This window comes from Aquarana catesbeiana, linkage group LG06 (assembly GCF_042186555.1).
Source record: "Aquarana catesbeiana isolate 2022-GZ linkage group LG06, ASM4218655v1, whole genome shotgun sequence".
NCBI classification, from domain to species: Eukaryota; Metazoa; Chordata; class Amphibia; order Anura; family Ranidae; genus Aquarana; species Aquarana catesbeiana.
The window spans coordinates 296,537,390-296,562,733 of record NC_133329.1 but is presented as its reverse complement, the minus strand read 5'-3'; the positions used below and the strand labels follow the sequence as shown (position 1 = coordinate 296,562,733).

General features: G+C 42.9%; 1 protein-coding gene across 2 annotated transcripts in view; it reads right to left on the bottom strand.

The window, feature by feature from the left end:
* The window catches only part of ADARB1 (adenosine deaminase RNA specific B1), a 259,557-nt gene that overhangs the window by 125,532 nt on the left and 108,681 nt on the right, over window positions 1-25,344 (bottom strand). Inside the window, exon 1 of one of the 2 annotated variants that reach the window (XM_073633479.1) lies at window positions 17,640-17,937. The exons of the other annotated variant lie outside the window; for it this stretch is intronic. Within the exon in view, the coding sequence (XP_073489580.1) occupies window positions 17,640-17,739 (100 nt within the window). The 5' untranslated portion in view covers window positions 17,740-17,937. Of the gene's footprint in view, window positions 1-17,639; window positions 17,938-25,344 lie in introns of those variants that run through there. 2 annotated transcript variants of the gene reach the window in all.

The following is a 25,344-nucleotide window of genomic DNA, read 5'->3' as shown; positions in this document are numbered from 1 at the left end:
ATAACCGCTGGATAACATTCCCCACACTGAAGGCAATGTCTCCGGGCAGTGTAAGCAGGATTTGTGATCGCACAGCAGGATTTTTGGAGGGATACTTGCAGAGCTAATGTGAAGCACATCTGCTTACATGAACAGCCAAGCCACGCCCCCTATTTACTATATCTTTAGTTCACAGTACAATAGCCTGATAGTGAGAATTTTCTTACAGGTAGCTAAAAAGATCATGGTGATCAGTGGTCACTTATCTGAAAAGGCAGAAGTTGCTCATTACTCAAGGAGCCACTAAACCTCTGAATTAACCCTAGGGTACCATGGAACCCTGACTGACAATGGCTGCCTTACAATATATCTCTAGGTAAAACCACTTTTTTAGGAGTTACTTCTAAAAGGAGTATTGGATGTTAAACTGTTTTTACCCTAAATAAACATGGCGTTTCAAAAAAAAAAAAAGTAAACTCATCTAGGTGGATGCAGCATGGATCCACCAGCTCTGCACAGGGAACTGAGGAATTAGACACAGCTGATTACTCAGTTCTCCCCTTGTCCCTCCAGTGGTCACTGGAGTGCTGGGCTGTGGAGGGGCAGGAGTTGTGATCGATCCAGTGCCTAGACCGGCTGAATGATGTCAGCCTACAGCGGCCTTTAGCCTATAATAGGTCATAGGAGTGATGAATGAACTGTGATCCATAGGAGAAGTAGTGAAAAAAAAAAAAAAAAAAAAAAAAAAAAAAAAAAAAAAAAAAGCTTTGGCCATACTTCTTTAATGCATTCACTGCATTAGGGTAAAAAATGCCAACACACCTCCACCCCCCACCTGTTGGAGCACCCCTTGCCCTATAAACAGTTACCTAGCACTTTTCACTGATCCAGTGCTGTTCCAGTGGTACCACTGCTCCTCCATCTTCCTCATCACACAGGAGACTCAGAGCACTGGAAGCAACAGACTCCTGCTGCTGCCAGTCAAATCCTGTAAGGTAGGAGTAGGGGGTGTGGCCATGCCAAAACAGGGAAGTTGGTTTCCTGCTTCCTCCCCCTCTTTACCTTTTGGGCACCACTCTTGGGGGGGGGGTACCAGCTCCCACCTCACGAAGTTCACCCCACACGTCACAGGTCCCAGAAGGCTGCAGGACCATTCACAAAGCATAGCTTGCACATGCACAGTAGGAAGCCAGTTGTAAAGCCGCAAGGAGTCACAGCCAGCTTCCAGCACTAGACATGGTGGTGCCAGGGATCTGAAGACCAGCCTGTCCTTTTATTAAGTCAGATGCTACTATGACAAAAGGGTTGCTTTCTAGTGCTTTTGTCTAGGGTCCGATTTAGAAGTCGACCCATAAAATCGGCCGATATCTGGCCATTTTTAGTAAATCGGCATGGGCCGATTATCTAAATTAGACCGATATTTAACACTGGCCACCGTTCCTCCTCCCCTCTCCACACTCAGCGCGGCGCTTGATGCTTGCCAGAGCCGCTGAGTGTGTGAAACTGACAGGTAATGCAGAGGAGAGAGGGGATCTGTCAGAATTGAGGTTGATGTCGGGGGTGGGCGGGACCCGGCCGGGGTGGGCGGGACCCAGCAGCTATCAAACACAGCCAAAAGGATGGGATCTGGGCAGGCCGCTATGTGTATGTGGCCCGGCCCCTTTTCTTAAGCAGCCCAATTATTGGTTGCTGTTTGATAGCTGCTGGGTCCCGCCCACCCCGGCCGGGTCCCGCCCACCCTGACATTAAGCTCAATTTTGACAGATCCTCTGTTAGTTTCGCACAGTTTACACTCAGCTCAGTGTTAAACCTGTCAGTGCCACCTTCCAGTGCCAATCAGTGCCACCTGCCAGTGCCAAGCCAACCAGTGCCACCTGCCAGTGCCAAGCCAACCAGTGCCACCTGCCAGTGCCAAGCCAACCAGTGCCACCTGCCAGTGCCAAGCCAACCAGTGCCACCTGCCAGTGCCAAGCCAACCAGTGCCACCTGCCAGTGCCAATAGTGCCACCTGCCAGTGCCAAGCCAATCAGTGCCACCTGCCAGTGCCAACCAGTGCCACCTGCCAGTGCCACCGCCAATCAGTGCCTCCTCCAACCAGTGCCACCTGTCAGTGCTACCTGCCAATCAGTGCCAAGTGCCAGAGCCACCTGCCAGTTCCAATCAGTGCCACCTGCACTGAGTACATCAAGTGTGTGGTAGAGTGACAGGAGCAAGCAGGGAGTGGGTGAGGGTTTTTTTTAAATCGGCCTAAAATATCGGCCACAAAAATCGGCCACAAAAATCGGCCACAAAAATCGGCCACAAAAATCGGCCACAAAAATCGGCCACAAAAATCGGCCACAAAAATCGGCCACAAAAATCGGCCACAAAAATCGGCCACAAAAATCGGCCACAAAAATCGGCCACAAAAATCGGCCACAAAAATCGGCATCATATATCGGCCATCGGCAGCCCCAATTTCTAAATATCGGCATCGGCCAGAGAAAAACCCATATCGGTCGACCTCTAGTCTGATTTATAGGGTGTACATATAGAAGCAGCAGCTGCATTCAATATTAATATGTATGCCATCGCCCACACGGGTGTCCCCTCAGCACATGGCTTGGTAAGCGCAAGAAGGAGCAGACAACACTGGCAGATGAAGTAAGCAACCGCTCTGTGCAATATCGTTGCACAGAACAGTAAGTATAACACTTTTCTAATTTTAAAAAGGTAGCATTTTAGGTATCCCATATGAATAACCTCAAAGGTGGGATTTTATGGGCAAAAAAAAATATACATAAGAAATTTATATGTATAAAAATTGTAATTTATTATAGATAAATGTATTGAAAGGATCTCATGTTAATAATACAACACATCATTGAAATATTGTCAACATTGCACACCATATGAATAAAAATTGCAAACATTGCACATAGGCTATTTTAAACCATAAAGTGGTAGTCCCAATCTACTTGCTGCTCCCTTTATTTGTGGTTTCTAATGAGGAACGCTGCAGAGAGGGATATCCAACATGTTTCAAAATTATGTTATGAATCTTCTTCAGGGAATAAATACCACTTCTGAAAAAACAGCCCATATTAGTAAAACATCAATACAAATTTATATGTGCATCTGTTGATCATAGAACATACACCTACAAAAATTATGCATATTTAGCAGAAGCATTCCTCCAGAAAACATGGATGTCCTGTGTCAAGGCCATTAAAGGCCTGCCTCATGTGGATGCCAAGTGTTCCAGTCCAAATAAAGACCAATTATGGATTACCTATAGGGCATGGAAATAGGGGTACTGAGGGCTGGAAGAAAGCAAAAAAGAAAAAAGGATGGTAAATCCCCAGGAAGAAAATAAGTCTCAATTCCAGGGGAAGTGGGGTCAGTCTGGAGTGTTATTCTCCATAAGGATGGCCCCACACTTGATAAATGTTGTATATGCTTACTTGAGATGTCTCATAGATCAAAAACAGCCCGATCAAACAGTCCCTTATTGAGATGTTGAAATGTCCCAAGGAATTCCAAAGACTGTTGGTCCGGAAGAAGGAAAAGCGTGGCTTCACAGTACATCAACCAGGAAGGAATGGCGACAGGAGACACGATGGCGTCCCTGTTATAGTGCGCATGCACGGCGGGAAGTGACACGATATGCATCATATCGCGCAATCGCGTCACAGTCACTTCACTTCCTCGCAGATGGCAACACAAATTCGGAAGCAACATAGCACACCTCAACCAGACGTGGCCACGCATCCTCCGCACCAGCCAACCTACACAAAACATCCGGTCCCGCGGAGACAACATCCAGGGATCGGAACAAGAACTAAATTGGCAATTTTGAAAAAACCCAATTGGAAGAGGGGGAACATCCATATCTGGTAGAGAAAAATGCATGTTCCATTACAAATTATACATTATATACAATACAATATGGGCTACCTAGAGCAATAGACAATATTTAATATAAAACAAACCCAAAAAGATGAATCTCATCCAAAATACACAGTCCATTATCTAGAGAGTCCTAACTCTAGTACAAAATAGGAGGATAAAGATACCCTTCCAGGGTTCATCAATTACTAAATCATTTATAGACAATGACATTAGATTGTAGTTTACATAGAACAAAGAAAAGAGAGAAGGAAGACCACATAGAATCCACATTACAAAGTGGAATCTGTGAAAGAAGCCCTGAGAGATGCATCTTTTGCTATTAGTCGGTCTTTCCTTAGGAAAAACCACCCAAGGGTCTATAGCTTTCACATTCATTAAGACCCGGAGGTATGGTTGCCCCAAGAGACCTGATCCAACGCATTTCTCGCTGGAGCAGTATCTTATTCCAATCACCCCCACGGGTCGGAATGTGTACTCTATCCAAAACAGTACAGTTGACTTTTGGCTAACTGGTAATTATGTTCCTTGGCCACATGTCAACCAAGTGGCAAATAGAGGTTACCAATACTCATACTATGCATGTTTTTGGCAACCCGTTGACGTAATTCTTGTTTTGTTTTACCTACATAAAAGGCCCCGCACTGGCACTGCATAAGGTATACCACCCCTCGCGTTTTGCAATTGGCAAAATGTTTCATCTGAAAGAGATCACCATTAGGCAAATAGAATTCTGTCCTTCCAATTGTCAGGCATTGAGAGCATGACCCACTTGGGAATGTTCCCCAGGTCTTAGAGGTCTCCTCTTGAATCCCCTTTATATTCGCTTTGGACAAGTTTTCCACCAATCGAACCTGCCTTTTTAAGGGCGATTTGTGGATTTTTGGTAAGTAAACTTCCCAATATGGGATCCTCAGCTAAAATTGGCCAATATTTAGTAAGAATTTTCCTGATTTTTTCATGTTAATTTGAATATCGTAGGATTATCCTGGTTGTGTCAGTCTCTTCCATACTCTTATTTTTACCTCTTGTTTTTTTTTTTTTTAAAATAAGATCATGTCTTTCAATTTTTGTAACGCAATGGAAAGCTTTTTTTAGACTAGTTTTTGTGTAGCCTCTAGCTAAGGAGTCTAGTAGTAAGAGCATCAGCCTCCATTTGGAAGTCAGTTTCTGTAGTACAATTACGTTTGATACGCAAGTACTGACTAAAGGGTAAAGATTTTTTCAAAGCCATAGGGTGGAAACTGTCGGCATGCAACAATGTGTTGCCGGCAGTGTCCTTTCTAAATAATTTGCTGGTAATTTTGCCATCTGTGTTAATACTAATGATATCTCTCTCTCTCTCTATATATATCTATATCTATATCTATATATCTATCTATCTATAGAGAGAGAGAGAGAGAGATATATAGAGAGAGATATAGAGAGAGAGATATAGAGAGAGAGAGATATAGAGAGAGAGATATATAGAGAGAGAGATATATAGAGAGAGATATATAGAGAGAGAGAGATATATAGAGAGAGAGATATATAGAGAGAGATATATAGAGAGAGATATATAGATATCTATATAGATCTAGATATCTAGATATATATATCTATATATATCTATATCTATATATATAGATATATATATAAAATCAACCTTATGCAAATTATATTTCATTGTGAAAAAAGGTTTATATTATTTTTGTTCCTATGGTTGAGACAACTCACCAGTTTACTCTCAGGGCCATCCCATATCAACAGCAGATCGTCAATATATTTTTGCCACATGATGATATGCTGTGTATATGTTGAATTCTCTTCATTGGCCAGAAAGTCCTTCTCCCACTCCCCCAGGTACAGGTTGATGTAGGAGAAGGCACAACATGGGATGGCCCTGAGAGTAAACTGCTGTGAGGACTACCAAATATCATGTGGTAGTCTTCTCGGTACTTTATATGATCTTCTGGCTGGGAAGAGCAATGAAATCAACCAACCAGTTGACACAGACCATTTTCAGCAAAGCTTAGAACAGCCCAACCTCACAAACCGGGAAAGATTTATTGCTCACTGGTGTGTACTGAGCATCTGATTAAAGTGACACTAAAAGGTTTTTTTTTTTTTTTTTTTTTAAAACAAGCACATCATACTTACCTCCACTGTGCAGCTCATTTTGCAAAGACTGGCCCCGAACCTGGTCTTCTGGGGTCCTGCGGCGGCTTTCTCAGCTCCTCCCTGCATCAGATAACCCCCTGGGAGAAGCACTCTCCTGGAGGGTTAACTTGCAGGCGTGCTCCCGAGTCCAGCATGCGGCGTTCATAGACACCGAATGTAGGACTCGGCCCCGTCATTGGATTTGATTGACAGCAACGGGAGCCAATCACTGCGCTTCTATCAATCTATCCAATCAACAGCCGAGAACCCCCTAGCAGAGAGACGGCGTGTCCCTGGGAGAAAAGTTTGAGGGTTCAGGTAAGTAAAACAGGGGGGCGGTCACCGACAGGTGTTTCTTCACCTTAATGCATCCTAGAAGCCTATTTGAATGCCTGGCTTTTTAATAGGATTGTAAAGCGTTTTTGTAACAAATACTGTATGCTTACCTGCTCTGTGCAATGGTTTTGCAGAGTGGCTCTGAACCTCCTCTTCAGGGACCCCCTACCAGGGCTCAGCTGCTTGCTATTGGGGGGGGCACTTGTGTGGGCTCAATTCCAAGCCAGGCTGTTTAGCATGTGTGTGAATAGATGCAAACAAATAATGCTGCGCTTACACACATACTGTGAGATTAAAAGTGCAACTATTGAACCCAACATATAAAACAAAAAAAAAATAGATAAGTGAAAAACAAATCCAGTCCAAGGCGTCAAAATAGTCCCGCACCCCCGACGACATCAGATGTGATGAAACACATAGCACTGAGCTATTGCTTGTAACATCACCACACATACCATGACCTGGCGGCAATCGTATCCGAGTACCTGAGTTTTATATGTGATAAGTGCTATATACGTTTTTATTTCAGTGGCTAGTACTTCATACAATTTTTTTTTTTTTTTTTAAAGGTTTTACGCTATGTGGATGTCCCTGGCTTTGGTTTCAGGTTATTGGAGATATCCTTTCTGGGTAGATGAGGTGTCCTGGATAACCATATGTGGAGGTTTGAAGGCATTTGGCGTCCCTCTACAAGAATATACAGCACAGAGATACACACTCCTGTGACTCTTTAGATTTGAAGAGTCCATTTGTTCAGGTAAAAGTCTTTCAACTCAAGGTGGTGACACTGGGTGTTTAGAGTAACGTTTTTCTTCTTGTGAAGCAAGATTCAGCACAGCCTTACTGCTTTGGACTACATTAATTTGGTTTGGATTATTCTCTTCACTTTTTTTTTATCATTTGTTTATTGGTTGGATTCAATATTCTCACAGTACTGTGTGTTACTTAACGTTAGCGTGGAATTATCTGATTTGCATTTATCCGATTGTTTTGCCAGCTGCAGTCTCTTTGGATCCATTAGTGAGATTTCTTCCTTTTTAGATTTTATTTAGGCACACAGCAATATTCAACCATGCCCCTGGCTCACAGGTTTTGACTGACAGTGGTAGAAGCCGATGGTTCCTGCTGCCCTCAGCCAAGCCTGTTAGGGGGGAGAGGAAAGAAGAGCTGCTGCAGATGTGCACAGCGATGGATCGAGATCGGACTGGGAGGGGATGAGCCACTATTTAAAAGTGTTTTTTTTTTTACCTTAATGCAGGCTGCTTAATTCTATTTTATGGCATAGTATGGAGGGAGAGGGTTTGGAAAATAAGGTAAAATTGGATTTTTAACAGTTTGTACCAGAGGACAATTATCTTGTATACAGATGAACAAACTAGATTGAAAACACATGTGAAACCCCCTTTGTATGGTGGATTTTTAGGTGTTTGTGAAAGGTTTTTTTTTTTTTATACTGCTTTTTCACAATATGAAAGTTCAGCTATAAGCTTTAGATAGAAGCCGACTGGTTGCCATTACTCTGAATACTGGCTACTCCAGTTTTAACAAATTCCCATCAATGTGTTTAAAATGAAACCTGGACTAAAATAATGGAGGCTACCATTCCTAACCTTTTTAAAAATGCGCATTGCCTGGCAGTCTCTGGATTCAGCAAGAGACCCTGACAATATTCATGCAGCCACTGAAGTCATAGATGATCTATATAAATACGGATATCTAGATATCTAGCATATGCTAGAAAGCAAAATATATTCAGATGTTGTACTTAAATTCTGTGAACTGTTAGATCAGGAAACAATGTCATGTTTAGGTGTACCCACCAACACTCGTAGCCATAAGTAGGTTAGCAGGAAGAATTAAAAAAAAAGGTTTGGCCCGGTGTTCAACAGTCCAGACATGGTCCTCCCACCTGACACATACTCTACTCTGCTATTCTTTATAGTGGAACTTCACTCTCAATCAACATGTACTATTTTTAATCCGTATTGCTGCTTTCTTACATGTCTTCAGTTACTCTTTGCTTTCCAGGTTTTTATACATCCCAGGAGTCTTCAGGAGGCGCTAGAGGGTGTTTTTCAAAGTGATTTGAAAGTGATTTGAAAGTGATTTTTTTAGCAAAATAAAACAAACATTGGTGGATGGGAGAGTTATGATTTGCATATAAAAAAAATGTATCAAATGGAATTTTTGGTTTGTGGTGCTCAGATGCAGTGTATTTGTGCTTTAACCTCAATAAAGGTAAACCGATTATAGACTACTCTGCCAACAGTAGTAATGGAGGGTGGTAAGATAGCTGCACATTGGACAATGTTCTTAAGTCTATGTGGAGCTTTTTTTTATCCAAAGAAAGTTTATCAAAATATACATACAAACTGAGGCTTCACAAGTAGTCAATTACAGATCATGGCAATCACACTGCGAATTGAACATAACCTGATCTCTAGTATGGTGCAATAAAAGACTATCCCCTCTAGTCCGAGTCTTTCCCTCCTGGAGCCCTATTATACATCATAACCCATGTTTCCCACTCCAATATTGATGAGGTCAGTTTCAACCGGCATTCAGACCTAGTAACTTACCCATAAACAGATCCACCGGGACAAGCCCAGGTACATTAAGCCACGGGCCCCAGAGTTTTTCAAACTTTTGGGTGCATCCCCTATATTGGTATATGACTTTCTCCATCTGGAGCATATTTCCCACTGCAGTAATCCATTCCCTAATTGTAGGAGGATCCTCTGACTTCCAATGCATCATTAACTTACACGCCAGTAATCGGGTTCTGATAACTGCTACTCTAGTACACTCTTCCCATTCAAACTCCTCCAGCAAATTGAGCAAACAGGGTTTTGGGTCTAAAGGCGTAGAGATCTGAAATATCTTGTTTATGGTGTCCACCACTCCCTTCCAATAAGAATGTAATTTTGGGCACCTCTACAGTAGATGGATCAGGTCATCATGGTCTCGTTTACATCTAGTGCATAGCTGGGTGGGCCTGAGACCCATAATATACATTCTATGGGGGGTATAGTACACCCTCAGTATGATGTACAGTTGCGTTAGCCTCTGAGAGACATTCAGTTAAAAGATTGGCATGGCCTGGAGAGCCTCCTCCCACTGGTCCCCATCCATCTGACCTACATCTCCCTCCCATTTATCCAGCATTCGCAAAGGGTGTTTTTTTTTCAGAAAATTCTGCAATAATATAACATTGTGATTTAAATCCCTTGGTGGTAGAAGCCCTTTTGATCAAGTTAAACATTGGTGTCAGAGAGGGAGAACATTCAGAAGATCAACTTTGAGCTGTCACAGCATGCCTTAATTGCATATAACAAAAGCGCATGGAAGACAGCAAACCAAACCGCTCCTGCAGAGCTTCAAATGACAATACTCGGTTATGGAAAATATGTCTAATGTATGTCACCCCGTACCTCTTCCTTAAGGCCCAGTGTTGCAGCTTGGCAATTTCAAGGTAGGTCCCATTAGACCAGATCGGACTAAATTCTATGTATCTAGTCACTCCCTGAAGATATCTGGTTTTATTCCATACTTTTTGAATAAAGGTTATAGGTTGGGTATAATTAATGTGGTTTACCGAAGGCCAGAGCTTCCAGGGCCACTGGAACAGACTATCCTTTTACTGTATGCAGCATCACGGTCTCAGAGGAGCTGCCTTTGGCACCCCTGTGCTTGGCACCCTACCTCATCACTTCTATCAGGTGCTGTAATTGTGCAGCTAGATAGTACAGCCAAGGGTTTGGTAAGGCTAGACTCCCCTCATCCTTAAGGCACTGCAGATGTTCAAGTTCAATTCTAGGGGGAGCGGTTCTTCTATATTAACGTGCGGAATAGGGAGTTCACTATTCGAAATGTCTTAAGGGGGACCACTACCGGTGAGTTGTGCAGAACAGAGCAGCTGGGGGCATCAGAATCATTTTAATCAGGTTCACCCTACCAGCTACCGACAGGCAGAGTGAATTTCACGTTTTAATCTGAACCCAGAATTTTTGCAGCAGTGGGGAGATATTCAGCCTCCCATAGTTACAGGTAGTGGGTGTTACCTGGACCCCCAAATATCTGAAGGAGGTAGCCAGTGGTATGGTGCTAGCATTGGAAGGTGTAACCCCCGCGTCAATTAGCATTAGAGAGGACTTTGTCCAGTTGATCTTGAGCCCTGAATATATGTACCAAATTCTGTTATGTGGACAGTTTCCTTAAGGGAACCTTCGACGTATCCAAGCAGAATCATTGTGTCATCAGCTTAGAACAGTTTTTCCTGTATGTCTCCATAACGGAAGCCAGCAATACCCAGGTGGTCTCTGATTTTAATTGCCAGGGGTTCAATGGCTAGTGCAAAGACCAAGGGTGACAACGGACACCCTTATCTTGTGCCCTTCCCAAAGCAAAAGTATGAGACATACTACCCGATGCCCGAATGGATGCCTGCGAGCAATAGAGTAAGCGGACCCATGAAATGTATGTTTCCCCAAATCCAAACTTCTGGAGAATCCCCCCCAGATACTTTCACTCAACGCTATCGAAGGCCTTCATAGCATCCAGTGAAAGCAGGGCCCTCTGTCCTATGTTATCTGCTGGAGATTGCATATTCAGAAAGTCTCCTTGGGTTCACTGCCGTGGACTTGTTGGGCAAGAATCCAGCATGGTCTGGGTGTACAACAGACATAATGATCCCATTCAATCTAAGTGCCAGGATTTTGGCTAGGAGTTTAAGGTCGCTCTGTAGCAAGGATATGGGTCTATACCAGTGATGGCGAACCTTGGCACCCCAGATGTTTTGGAACTACGTTTCCCATGATGTTCTTGCACTCTGCAGTGTAGTTGAGCATCATTGGAAATGTAGTTTCAAAACCTCTTGAGTGCCAAGGTTCGCCATCACTGGTCTATACGAACCCGGGTCCACGGGGTCCTTCCCAGGTTTTTATATCAAGACAATGTTGGCTGTGGACAGAAGCAGGTAAGACCCTTGCTCCCTAGCTGCATTAAACACCTTCAGTAATTTAGGTAAAAGTATTTCCGCATCCTGTTTGTAGATTTCCATGGGCAGACCGTCCGCACCAAGGGCCTTACAGTTAGGGAATTTTGCAAGCGCTGTCTGCAGCTCCTCCAATGTGAGTGGAGCGTCCAGGGCCCCCCTCTGGTCACTTGTGAGCTGGGGAAATTAATGCCATGCAAATACCCTGTTAAATCTTCTAAGGTGTACTCACTGGTAGGGAGATACAGGTTTTCATAGAAATCTGCTAGTTCCTGCAAAATTTGATCTGGGGAGTGCACCAGTTTGCCCCCTGTTTTAACAACTCCAATAGCAGAGGAACCCTGCTGGGAATTAGCAATCCTGGCCAGAAGGCGCCCTGTGCTCTCCCCCTCAAAGGAATGCCAGTTTGGAAAAGAACTGCTTTTTCTCCGCTGTGGAGGACAGCAGCCGCTCATAAGCAGATTGAGCTGACTGCCAAGCCTCCCTGGCCCAGTCAGTAGGGTCCTGTACATACCGCTCTTCCAATACATGCACCTCCAGCTCCTCCCTCACATCCTAGATGAATTACATTTAACTGACAATTTCTTTGATAAGGAGTCCCCTCAGGTAAGCCTTGATGGTTTCCCATTGCACTAAAGGGGAGTCAGCAGAATCCTGGCTAGCAAAAAACTCACGCATGCTCCGCTCCATCCCATGAGAGGAAAATAGCTTCAGCCAGAAGTCGTTACATTTCCAGGGTGCCCTAGGCACCCTGAACAGTGGGGACACAAGCTAATCACCATATGTGAGTGATCCGACACACTGCGGAGTTTGTATACAACCTCCGAGACAGATGGGAGGCATGGACAAGTTACCAATCACTAGATCAATTCTGGACAGCGTTCCATGCGTCTTGGAGAAACAGGAAAACTGTTTATCCAAGGGGTTCCTATGTCTCCAAATATGTACCCAGCCCATCTCATTACACAGTCTTAGCAATGGAGATCCCCTCAATACAGCAGGAGACCCCAAGCCTGGGTGCCTGTCCATGGAAGGACACAGCCAGCAGTTAAAGTCTCCCACTATCAGCAACGGCAAATCCGGTCTCGCCTTTAAATACGCTAGCAGAGTACGGAGCACCGCCACCTTAAGCGGAGGAGGGATATATACACATGCAAGAATACATTGCAACGAGCCAATACGACAGTGTAAAAAGATATACAGCCCTTCTGAATCTATACATGTATCAAACTCCTGGATGTCTATAGAGCTGTGCACCACCACATTCACCCCACTAGAGAAGGAAGTGCGAGTGGAGTGGTACACCTTCCCCACCCAAGAATATTTAAGACAAATCTGGGTCACTGCAGTTAAAATGAATCTCCTGGAAGCACAAGATGGCCAGATGGAACTTTTTCAAACAGGTAGAAATCATCATGCGTTTAATTGGGGAGCTTAGACCTCTAACGTTCCAAGATATTACCAGTATTTCAACCACTGGGAATTAGAAATGGGCACAAATAGGGACATATTGTCAGTATATTATCTGTAAAGCTCTTCTCAGAACACAGTTACACAGGTCTGAATAGGTCTAAAGAACCCCTAGTGGGCAGACTGGATGAAAATACTGTCCACCAGCTCTTCCCCCGGCAAAGGGCTGCTAGCACCAACCTTATGCGCCACGGCACTAATGTGGCAAGTCTTGTGTAGTGACAGTTCCAGGGTCGAGTATCCTCCATAAAAAGCCTTCAGTGCAGGAAGAGGAAAATAAAAACCAGGCTGTCAACGGGACAGGCCACTGTAATCCAATTTTGAGCAAAAACACATTCAGCGATTTTCTCTACTTCTCACGTAGATAAGGCACTTTTTTTCCTTGTCAACTGCACAAGATAGCTTAAAGTTCCCATAATATGTCTCCCGGCAAAACAAAAATGTAAGCACTTTCTTTTAAGAAATTATATAAAAGAAAACCAGTAGAGCGGGGGGAAAAAAAAAAAAAAAAAAGGGAAATGAACAAAAAGGTGGACTTTCCTCACAAAGCTTGTAGAGAGCTCTGCGCAGGCAGGAACCACGTGCCTGATCTTGCAGGAGTGTGATGCACATCAATCTTCTCTGCGGTGGTGTAGCGCCTGCTCATTACAATCAAGCCATGAGGCCACATCTTGGGCCGATTCAAAGGGCACCTGACGATTAGCAGCGACTCTCAGCTTAGCGGGGTACAGCATAGCATAGGGTAATTGCAAAGACTTCAGATGCCTCTTTACATCTGAGAACTTAGTCCAGGGTCTGTGCACTCCTGCAGAGACGTCTGGATAGAAGGACACTCTGACGCCATTGAACTGAACATTGATCCGCTCCCGGGCATTTCTCAGCACAGCTTCTCTGTTCCTGTAGTGTAGGAGACAGGCTAGGATGGGCGCCTGGTTGCGGCGGGCGACCTAGTGTACGATGAGCCCTCTCGAAAGTAAAGAACGGGGAAAAGGCCTCCTGTCCTTATATTTCAATAAGCCACCCATCAACAAAAGGAGGTTGGGTCTCGTCCCTTGGTTTTCTCTGGCAGCCCCACTATATGTATATTGTTGCATCTCAGACAATTTTTCATGTCATCAGCTCTATTGCTGGAGTCTTTGGCCAGCTGATGGGCGACATGAGCTTCCCGATCCACTGGCAACAATTTATCTTCAATGGCGCTTACTCTGCTCTCCACTGCAGTTGTGCGTTTCCGGATCTTTTGAAGATCCTGCCTCAGCAGAGAAACGTCCTCTTTCATCCAGAGTCGGTTGTTCTGGCTCATCAGGATCTGTGGGCAGTGAGGGGGGTAGCTCTGCAGGGAGCTCAGGCTCTCTATGCCACGCTGTGTCTCCTGTATATTGCTCAGTGTGTCATGTGCTGACAGGTAGGATGACTCTGAGCCCCCCTCCCCCCCCCCCCCCCGCGGTCTGGTCCTGATGTCCCCTCAGCTTTTGGGTATAGTACATCATATCCCTCGGGTACTCCTTACCCTGGTTCCTCTGTTTATGCTGCCACCCTCTTTAGCTTTCTCAGCACCCATCGGCATGCGCTGTGCCAGGGCGGCGCCATCTTGGATTTTGGGACCTGAGAAATCCTCCTTTTTTTTCCCCATTCCGCAGGTGCAGAGAGCCGGCGGGTGGACCGAGACGGTAGCCAGCTGGAAAGCCGTCTGTCACCAATGGATTGCTGCTGGGAGAGGATCAATTGCCTGTACTAGAGCGGAGCGGTGAGACAAGCTTCCTCTCGTATGCCGGTCCTTGCCACGCCCCTCTATGTGGAGCTTGAAGTTGGTCCAGCAGGGACCATCTGATTGAGCTCAAGTTGATTAACTTGGGTACAGCCAGCCTGTGGGGTATGTCATGTGATTGCCAGTGGCTAGAATCCCAGTGTTCTCCCGGTCAGGACGGTTCTCCCGCCTGGAGAACACAACAGCTCAGTGAAGAATGATTCATCTATGGCCGGCATTAGGGCAGTGGTGCTCAACTTGTTAGATATATGGGGCTTCAAATGTGGCTCCAAACATCTCCAAGGAAAGTGCACATTATGTTCAGTGTTTGTAATGTTACAGGAAACAAACTGCAAGCATTATTGGATACAGGAGATATTTTGCTACAAACTGGAGACATATTACACAATACTTCTAGAGATTACTGCCATTATAGTACATTTGTAACTCAAAGACCCCCTACTCACTGCTGGGGCATAAGGTTTTAAAGGGTGTCCTGGGAATATTGCTTTCACCATAAAAGTACTACTATGGAAAGCTATGAACCGTATTTTAAGAAGTTTCATGCCTACTGTATACATTGGACAAAACATGAAAAGAAATGTAATATTGCAGATATTCTAAAACCTATACTTGCCCTTTATCACTTGACACAGCCATCTGGGAGAAACTGACAATGACCACACTACCCCAGATTAACACAATATTCCATATTTAGTGTACATCTTTCTTTTGCAAAGAATGCAAAAAGTAACTTTACTTTCTGGTCATTGCTGCAAACAGGCGTCATCAGGAAATCCAATGTGGCATTCTTAGACCCCATACACACTATTCGATTTCCTGAAAATTTGTCTTGATTTGCCAAAGCCATGTAGTACAAGGGCCTGCTTAATTGCAAACAAACTGAAACTCTTAAGGTTTGACTTCATATTATATGGTTTTTGTAAGTCTGAAGACAAAAACCTGCTAAAATCTAAGTGTGTATTACAACAGATATGGCATTGGCATGCGACATAAAAGTTACTTTAAAGCAGCAATAAACCCAAAAGCAAACATTTTATTGCAGCTTGCCAATTCTTAGATGTGATGGCTGCATTCTGTTTTAGGCTTTCGTTCGTTCATTTTTATTTGGTGATCTAGCTGTTTTTTTTTTTTCAACAGAACAAGCTCTCCTGCAAAATGTAGCAGTTAAAGAGTGTTGAGACAAATCTTTTACCACTGCCATTTGATGTGGCCTTCAACATGTGCCTTCACCAATCAGCTTTTATTTATTCATGTAAATCCTTTATACCACAAAAGGAGAAAAAAATAAAAAATAAACTCCAGTGCGAGCTGAAGTTTGGCTTTAACGTGTAAGCGTATCTAAATTTGTTAGTGCATCTAAAAACACTTGTCCCAGACTGACAATGCTGCTGTCCAAAGGTACCCCCTGTGCTCCCTCATCCAGAGTGGTGGTAATCTAATACAGAAGGTGTATCCAATCAGATCACCAGGTTTAAACAGAAAAAACTAATGCAGACACCACATCAAATTATGTAATGCAGGTAAGCTGCAATATATTACATTTTATTCGTTTTTTGTTTAACGCCGCTTTAAGTTGTAAAATAAAGTTCCCTAGCTATTGCAGACATTACAATGTCTAGCAATACGTCTTAGGAGACCTATAATTTATTGCTCAGCTCTCGAATAAATGCAGTGAGACCTGTGTGCTCCACTGGTAAACATTAAATAAAGCAAAGTAGTGGTGGGAAAAGCAGATGAGGTGGCAGAGCTTCCCATTTTTACACAGTCACCGGAGACATTGGATTTGAGATAATATTTTCAGTGACAGATAGGCAGCAGAGAAGGGGAATCACAATCCCTCAACCAATTTGCTATAGTCATCACTTATAATCCAGCAAATGGAAATGAATGACACACTGCTTTATCATACTGAATCTGTCATGCTAATGGATCTTCAGAAGCCTTGCATTTTCAAATTAACTGTCCAGAGGCAGCTGAGATTATTTCCATTTCTAAATCAATCCTAACTGCAAAATCATTAACTGCAGTGTAATAGAAAATGTGCTTTTTAGTAGACAAACCATCTGTAGGAAGAGGTATAAGGCATGAATAAAACCTTGATCCTCTATCCTTTGGGTATATTTCACTCTAGGGACAATGAATACACAATCAAGTTCTCAGGCTGACACTGACATCAGTGTCCGAAGGGGCAAAGTGCCTTTTGTGGCCACTGTACAGAGAAGTTGCAATAATTACCATTGAATCTCTGCTGCTTTAAAAAAAGCATGCAAGTAAATAAGTACTTAAAGATCAAAGACATTTAAATACACATTTCTATAGCTGGTTGTCATAAATTAAACAATCTTTTAAACAGCATACCATCTATAGAATAGTATTGAGAAAATGGTCTCCCATACTGGTTTCAGACAAGTAAAAATTTAAAAAATATGATCAGTCTTCTCAAAAAAAAAAAAAAAAGTGGCTCAAAAGAGAAAAACAGTTTGCAAGTAAAACAAAATAATTCTAAATGTCAGCTGCCGGGCTCCATTAAGTATCTCTGATCAGAAGTGATCAAATCATCAGCTATCATTAAGGAAACAATGCTAGAGTGATCCTTATATTGATTGCGACAATCATGACACTTCAACTTAAAAAAAAAAAAAAAAAAAAAAAAAAGGCCTATGAATGGTTCCAATATATTCAGACAGGCACTGTATGCAGCAGACTGTTTAAAAATTTGAATACATGAATATTTACATAATTTTAGATGCATCACCTAATGCATTTTAAATTCAAACACAACTACAATAAAATGAATTTTCTGGAAAAGAAGTCAAGCAAGCATGTTTTTATTTACTTTAGTCATCTACGAAGGATAGGATAAAACTGAAATTAAAAGTTTTAAATTTAAAGGCAGGCTGTTAAAAAAAAAAAAAAAAACACAAAAAACACAAAAAAACAAATAGCCGCTCACATTGTAATTGTCCCTTTATATTAACCAACACAAAAAAAAAAAATAAAAAAAAAAAAAAAAAAAAAAAAAAAAAAAAAAAGGATTGTACACTTTTGAACCCCAAGCCCTACCTTTTCTTTCAGAACGCTTCTTTCGTCTTCTCTTAAAACGCCGCCTCATAAGGTTGAAAAGGTTTTCCATGTTCACAGTACCAGCCAGAACAGATGCCATGGCAAGCTGAAGGTCAGGGTACTAAAACTCTGACAGCCCGGTTAACTGGGTAAGGCTGCCTCTTTATAGGAAAGCACCAGAGCAGAGCAAGCAGTTAACCCTCTATTAACATGCCAAGCAGCACACATGCCCTCGTTTGTAAGAGGTCTCACTCTTCCTATTCCAGTTACCCAACTGCAAAATGTGCTGGTATCTGAAATTCATTGCTATTAGCCACTAGAGGCACATGTGACAGTTAACCCTTCTGTGCAATCATTCCAGTACCAAGCATTCACAGGAAAGATCAAGAAAAAAAAAAAAAAAAAGCTGCCTGCAATTCTCAGATGTCTGATGTGAGGCATGGTAAGAAGACAAAATGACAGAACATTTTATAACTCAATTCATGTTCTCTCTCCACTGTCCCTAATCACTAGTATACATGATGAGAAAAGTGGAGGAAAAAAAAAATCGCTTTCAAAGCGATTGTACCACAATCTCATCATAGAGCTGATCGCGACAGTTCTTGCAAAATTTGCCAGAGGGACAAGCATGAAAATTGTTCTCGTACGATACCAGATTTTTGTTCAAACACTACTGTATTTGTCCAAAATAAATCAAGTGACCAAGACCGCACATGCTTGGAAACAAAAAAAAAAAAAAACACATCACAATATATCACCTCTGAAGTTGTATTCTGTCATACAAGAAATTTTATAACTTTGGTAACCTCTTAATTTTCAATATGAGATTAGCATAAAAAAAAACAAAAAAACAAAAAAAAAAAAAACAAAAAAAAAAAAAAAACGATGATTTATCTGATATTCTCATTGTATGTATTAGGCTTTACACTCCACAGTCCATACCAGCATATTCTTGAAATGTATTACCTGAATTTTGACAGAGGAGTTGAGTATATGCTTTAGAATTAGAACCACAGTATACTGGTTATAAAACCTGGATACAGGATTGGATGTTTTTCCATTTCTGCTTGTGCCCCAGCTCTGCAATACAGGAAAGCAGTGGAATGCGTTCTGAGCACCCCCAACAGCCTAAAGCAGACCATACACTGTTAGGGCTGAACCGTAAAATATTTTACCGATTCTGCCATCTCCAATGGTGCCTGTTGTATACTTAAATGTAATGCCTGCGGCAGCTGTCTGCATTTGTATTTAATAGGAAAATGTTCTGGCTCCATCAATTTTTCAATCGAAGGCTTTTGGGCAGGAGGGGGTTAAAACAGGGCCACCCAAATAGCGAATAATGATGAACCAGGTAACATGCACAGGGTATGGCCAGCAATGGGTTTATCAGGGTGACTGAACAAATGAATCTGATAGCTCAAAATTGTTTTAGGGCACATTTACGCTCACATATTTTAAAGACACCGACACATATGTAGAGGCACGGGTGTATCTACGATGAGGCAAACAAGGCATTTGCCTTGGGTGGCATTTTTCAGGGGGGCGGAGACACCCCCATGCAGAAGGGACACTACGAGCAGCAGCATCTTTCATCCTTGGGTAGGACACTAGAATGTTGAAGATCTCCATGACTTATGCATTGTGGGCACAGATGAAAAAGATCTCTAATCAAGGACAGCTGCTGTGGTTATAAGGGTCATCTTACTACTCTATTTTACAAAAGTAGCAGAAGAAATGAGCTCAGCTTTAGATGGGAACACTAAAAAAATAAAATAGCTGAATCATTTATTTAATCCACAAACCTTTATAAGTTAGAATAAAAAATAAATCTAATAAATAAACTGTATGTGGTTGTCATCAACCTAGTTCACGCCAATAACACATTACACTGCCATAGAATTATGTGCCTTTAACAGTCTTTAAAACTACACTAACCAAGAAAGATTATAATATAACCAAGTCATTTTCTAACTTCTATTGTTAAAAAAATAAACTACTAACACCCAATGAAAAGGGTGATATCCTATGCAACATGCCACAAAGGGGTATTTTGCTGGAAGAGGGAACAGTGAACACCAAATATATAAAATCATCCGCTAAAAGGAGGAAAATATCCTTTTGGCACCCTAAAGGTACAGGAAAGGTACAGGAACACGCAAAACTCAAAAATTATCAATGAATCGAGGGTTTGGTTACAGTGGCTGTGTATCATGGTAAAGCATTGATCCACATATTCAATTCATAGGAAAAAAGCACTCAAATTTTAATTTCTAACTAGGGATGCATTTTTATAAAAATTGGCCACCGAACATTGGGCGAAAAATAGGGTTATCAGTGGAAAGAAAAAAAAAAAGAATTAAAAAAAAAAAGTGCTGATAATGGCATGCTGCGTTCTATTGACTGTTATTGACTGCAATGCAAAAATGGCGCCCAACTGACTGCAATGCAAAAATGGCGTCCAACTGACTGCAATGCAAAAATGCCAGCCACATTCAATAAAAACAAACAAAAAGAAAAGAAAAAAAAAAAAAACTTTCTAACATGCTTTCAATGCCTTTTATAAAATTTTGCAAACCGGTAATTTTTCTCCTTCATTGATGAGGCTGCTGATATACACTGGTAGGTGGCACCGGGCCTGGCCAGATGTCATTTGGCTTTTTTTTTCCTCACGCTGTCTGCCGATTAGTCTGTTTACATCATGTGATCAGCTGTCATTGGCTGACAGCTGATCACATGGTAAGGGACCGGGACTTGATCACAGACGAGCCGCGCGCGCCCTACAGGGGGCGCGGAGGCAGCTCATGCACAGGATGACGTACATGGATGCCCTCCCAGGAATTTAGGCCCGTGCTGTACCAGTCTTTCGGCTATAGTGCGAGCAGGACGAGGTTAAAAACTACCACTTGTTTTTGAAACAGGTGTGTATTACAGTGCTCCCTTACCTAATGCGTCCCTCACTTCTAACTTGTGTCTGATGGCTGACACCAAATAATTGTGTTCCCACACCTACAAATGAAATCAAATCAAAAGGTTGGCTGTGTCTATCCGTGTGCAATCCAATGAATGTTTTTACCCAAACTCTTACATTCAAACCACAAAACTGCTTTCATTGTTCAGTGACAAACTTTGTGTACAATAAAATAATGTGACATTCCTAGATGACTATAGTTCAATTAGTAGTGCTTTTCTTCTTTCAAATATTCTTCCCTTTAAATGTGCCTCTCATATCCTGCAGTTTTTCCACTTTCACATTTCAGTTTATACAATTGTGCAGTGACTCCCATCGCCTGAGTTTACTTTGTATGGGCTTCTTTTCCTCCACGTCCTTTCCGTATAAAAGATACACTCCCACGCGCAACGTCGCGATCATGTGAAGTTATCCCTGAGGAAGTCACGTGATCATGACGATACACGTGGGAGGAGTCGAGTGACTGAGTACTGTGTTTGCGGGACATACGAGAGCATACAGGAGCTGTGCCCCGTCGGATGATCATTTAAAGCGAACAATTTCAACTTTTAATGCAAGTGGATAATATATTATGTAATAAATGTGAAGCCTTCATACTACACAATGGGCATGTATCTTTTATACCGAGGGGACGTGGAGGAAAGGAAGTCCATACAAAGCCAGCTCAGTGAGGAAAGTGAAAGGGGATTGAACAGCTGAGGAGCCTGGCATTAACCCAAGCAGGGGAAGGCAAAAAGGGCTAAACTGGAGATGAGCGCAGTGATGAAAGGTGGTGGGAGTCACTGCTCAATTGTATTAACTGAAATCCACAAAAGGTGGCAAAACTGCAGGATATGAGAAGCACATTTAAAAAGGGGAAAATATTTGAAAGAAGAAAAGCACTACTAACTAAACATTAGTAATCTAGGAATGTCACATTGTACACAAGAATGTTTGTCCCTGACTAATGAAAGCAGTTTTGTGGTTTTAATGTAAGATTGTTTAAAAACAGTAATTGGTTTTGGCTTTTGACTAAGTGCATTTGGTTTCTGCACCAAAATTGTCACTTTACGGCACCACTATTCCTAATGAAAGTGATAATCACAGGTGGTGAAGTCAGGGGTCTCTCAGACTTTCAAGAAGGCTACAGTCGTGCAGTAAACCAGAGAGATGGAGAATCTGTAAATGTTCTGCACCCACTTGTCACTTCCTAAGGCAATACACATTGGTAGGTAGTTGGTACTGATGAAGCAGGCCATTGAAGCGCAGACAATGGAAATAGGGCAGCTGTGGTTGTGTCTACTGCAATTTGCATCAATGTCAATTGAGGGATGAAGGGGGCAAAGCTGCTTTATATTAACTTGAGACACTTTCTGTCTTAGGCTCCTTTCACACAAGGCAGACTCCGTTTCAACGGAGTCCGCCGGCTCAGCGGGAGATCAGTCCGTTGATCTCCGCTGAGCCGGCGGATGACAGGTCCCTCTCTGCTCACTGAGCGGGGAGGGGCTTGTCAGGTGCCACTGCTGCCTATGGAGGGATCGGATGAAAACAGACAGCATGTCCGCTTTCATCAGATCTCACCCGATCCGATAGCGACGGACCTGGACGTAGGGCCATCCGTCTGCTTTTAGCGGATTGGACCGGGTCGGATGTCAGCAGACATGTCTCCGCTCGCTCCATAGGCTAACATGGAGCGCCCGTTCAGGTCCGCCATCAAAACTGACAGGCGGACCTGAACGGTCCGATCGTGTAAAAGGGGCCTAAGTCTCTGGGGGATCAGCATTACCACCAAGACAATGCAACTGTGGGTTCATACAGCCATACCCAAAACATACTCGTTCACACAAAATTAAAGACCTAGTTTCCCTTTGGAACATGTTACTTGTTCCAACTATTCAGGTTGGAACATCTAAAATGATCCAGCTGTGCCCCCCTCTCCCCTGTAAGAGGGAGGGGGGGGGTTCTCCCCCATACCCGCTGTCTTTTTGACAACAGCGCAGCTGTGCAAGGCTCCATCCACACAGCCATGTAATTTATGCAGATTACAATGAATGAATAAACTACATGTACCGTCTGCCACTGCAGATGGATTTGAAGGTTTCATGGGCTGCAGGGAGCACTGTTGAGCACTCACATGTCCTCTTGCCTTCAAACAGAAAGCCAGTGCAGAGTTACAGGCAGAAAGCTAGAAAACATGTCTGCATAAGCCTATGTTGCACTAAAAAAAAAAATACACTTTTTTTCCACAAAAATATGTGCATTTTTTCCTGTAAAGGTAAAAAAAACTTATCCTTTAACCACTTCCTGCCCGGCCCATAGCAAATGACGGCTGGGCGGTGGTTCAGTTACCCTGATTGGACGTCATATGACGTCCAGCAGGATAACATGCCGGTGCGCATCGCAGCGATTGGTGTGTCAATCTGACACACCGCTCCACCGATCTTGGTAAAGAGCCTCCAGTGGAGGCTCTTTACCACGTGATCAGCCGTATCCAATCATGGCTGATCACGATGTCAATAGGAAGAGCCGTTGATCGGCTTTTCCTCACTCGCGTCTGACAGACGCGAGTAGAGAAGAGCCGATCGGACGCTCTCCTGACAGGGGGGGGTCTGCTCTGATTGTTTATCAGCACAGCACCCCCTCAGATCACCACACTGGACCACTAGGGATCGCCACTAGGACCACCAGGGAAGGGGGAAACGTGGATGGCCAGGTATGTACCCCATGGCCATTCACGTGTGCCCAGTCAGTGCCCAATCTGTGCCAATCAGTGCCCACAAATGGGCACTGATTGGCACCATTATATTGCAGTGATGCCCAGCAATGCCACCCTTAGGGGCATCAGTGCCACCAGTGTCATCAGTGCCACCTGTCAGTGCCCAGTGCCCACCTATCAGAGCCCATCCGTGCCACCTATCAGTGACACCCATAAGTACCCAGTGCCACCCATAAGTACCCAACAATGCCACCTACGAGTGCCCATCAGTGCCGCATACCAGTGCCACCTCATTGGTGCCACCTCATCGGTGCCCATCAGTGCCGCCGTATCAGTGCCTATCAGTGCAGTCATATGAGTGCCCGTCATTGAAGAAAACGTATTTAATTTACAAAAATTTTTTTAACAGAAACAAAGAAAAACTTGTTTTTTTTTCAAAATTTTCGGTCTTTTTATTTGTTGCGCAAAAAATAAAAACTGCAGAGGTGATCAAATACCACCAAAAGAAAGCTCTATTTGTGGGAACAAAATGATAAAAAAAATTGTTTGGGTACAGTGTAGCATGACCGCGCAATTGTCATTCAAATTGCGACAGCGCTGAAAGCTGAAAATTGGCCTGGGCGGGAAGGTGTCTAAGTGCCTGGTATTGAAGTGGTTAAGTACATGTCGAAGCATAACTACAAGGCTGCTGGCATTTTAGAGGAAATCAGCCCCCATTCAAAGGCTTACTATAACCAGCAGGTGCACTAAAAAGTGCTGTTAGAGAGAATGTTGAGGGTTTTGGCACCAAGAGCGGTCATCAGTGGTAGGTCTAACTTGGTGAGCAATTTCCAGCTTTGTTGAGAATGCAATCAGACCCATTGTAAGGTACAGCTTATTTAAATATGAAAAATTTGAGCATTCACTTATACATGCCACTAAATAAAGTTTTAAAACTATGGTCACTAGGCTGCTCACATAAGGCGTCCTGTGGATATTATCAGACAAATGCCAAAAAAAGTGGTTTAAGCTCCAAAAGAAAAATATAACACAATACATTTCGTTAAACATTCCATAACAGATGGATAAAACCATAAGGCTGATTAGGAGAGTAAAGCCTCGTACACACGGTACAATTGTTGGCAGGGGATTATCTGTTGACAGACTGTTCTCAAAAGGAGCGTACTAACAGTAAGATTTTAGGACAAACGTTGTCCAACTTTCAGCCAACAAATGATGGACGACAGGCTAGTAAATTTTCAGTGGACAATGGTTTGAAAGTCAGATTTTCATATGGTCAGTACACAAATCCGTCACACAAAAGTCGAAAGTACAAACACGCATGCTTGGAATAATGCTCAAACACGAAATTAGCAGAAGGGACCCAAAGGGTGGCGCTCAAGAGCTGAAATTCCTCGTAGTATGTTACTACGTTCGTGTTTGTGGCATGACAATTGTGTAACGTTAGTATGCAAGACAAGATCCTGGCACACGCCCTTTTGACAAAAATCAGATGCTCGGTTGGCCAGCAATCGTACCGTGTGTACGAGGCTTTAGACAAGAGTATCTATGGACACCATCAACACACACTACAAAGTACGTTTATACATTCTTTACAACAAAAAACAGGAAATGGAGCCATCACCAGGAGATAATCATGGAAGCAATAGCTTCCGGTATCCTGTGATGCATATTTGTCAGGGTCAAAGGTCATGGTCAGCATATTTTGAGTAGAATGTAATTTTTTTTTAAATTTAGTATTAATGTGTTTAAGGCAGGGTAAAAAAAAAAAATAAAAAAAAAAAAAAAAAAAAAATGCAAAATGTGCACCACTGTTTGACCCCTACTATGGGTAAACAACATGCACCTGTGGTAACGCATAGATTATCAGGAGCAGGAGAATTTATTTTGGGTTCTTTGGTGGTGAATTATGGTAATACAAAAATTATCAGGAGATATTTCTTGCTATCGGTTGTATATTAGTTACCATTTACCACCAAAGAAAGGCCAAAAGGTATAAGCCACCTGGATACTAGAGCTGCGCATCTTTTCTGGTCTCAAGA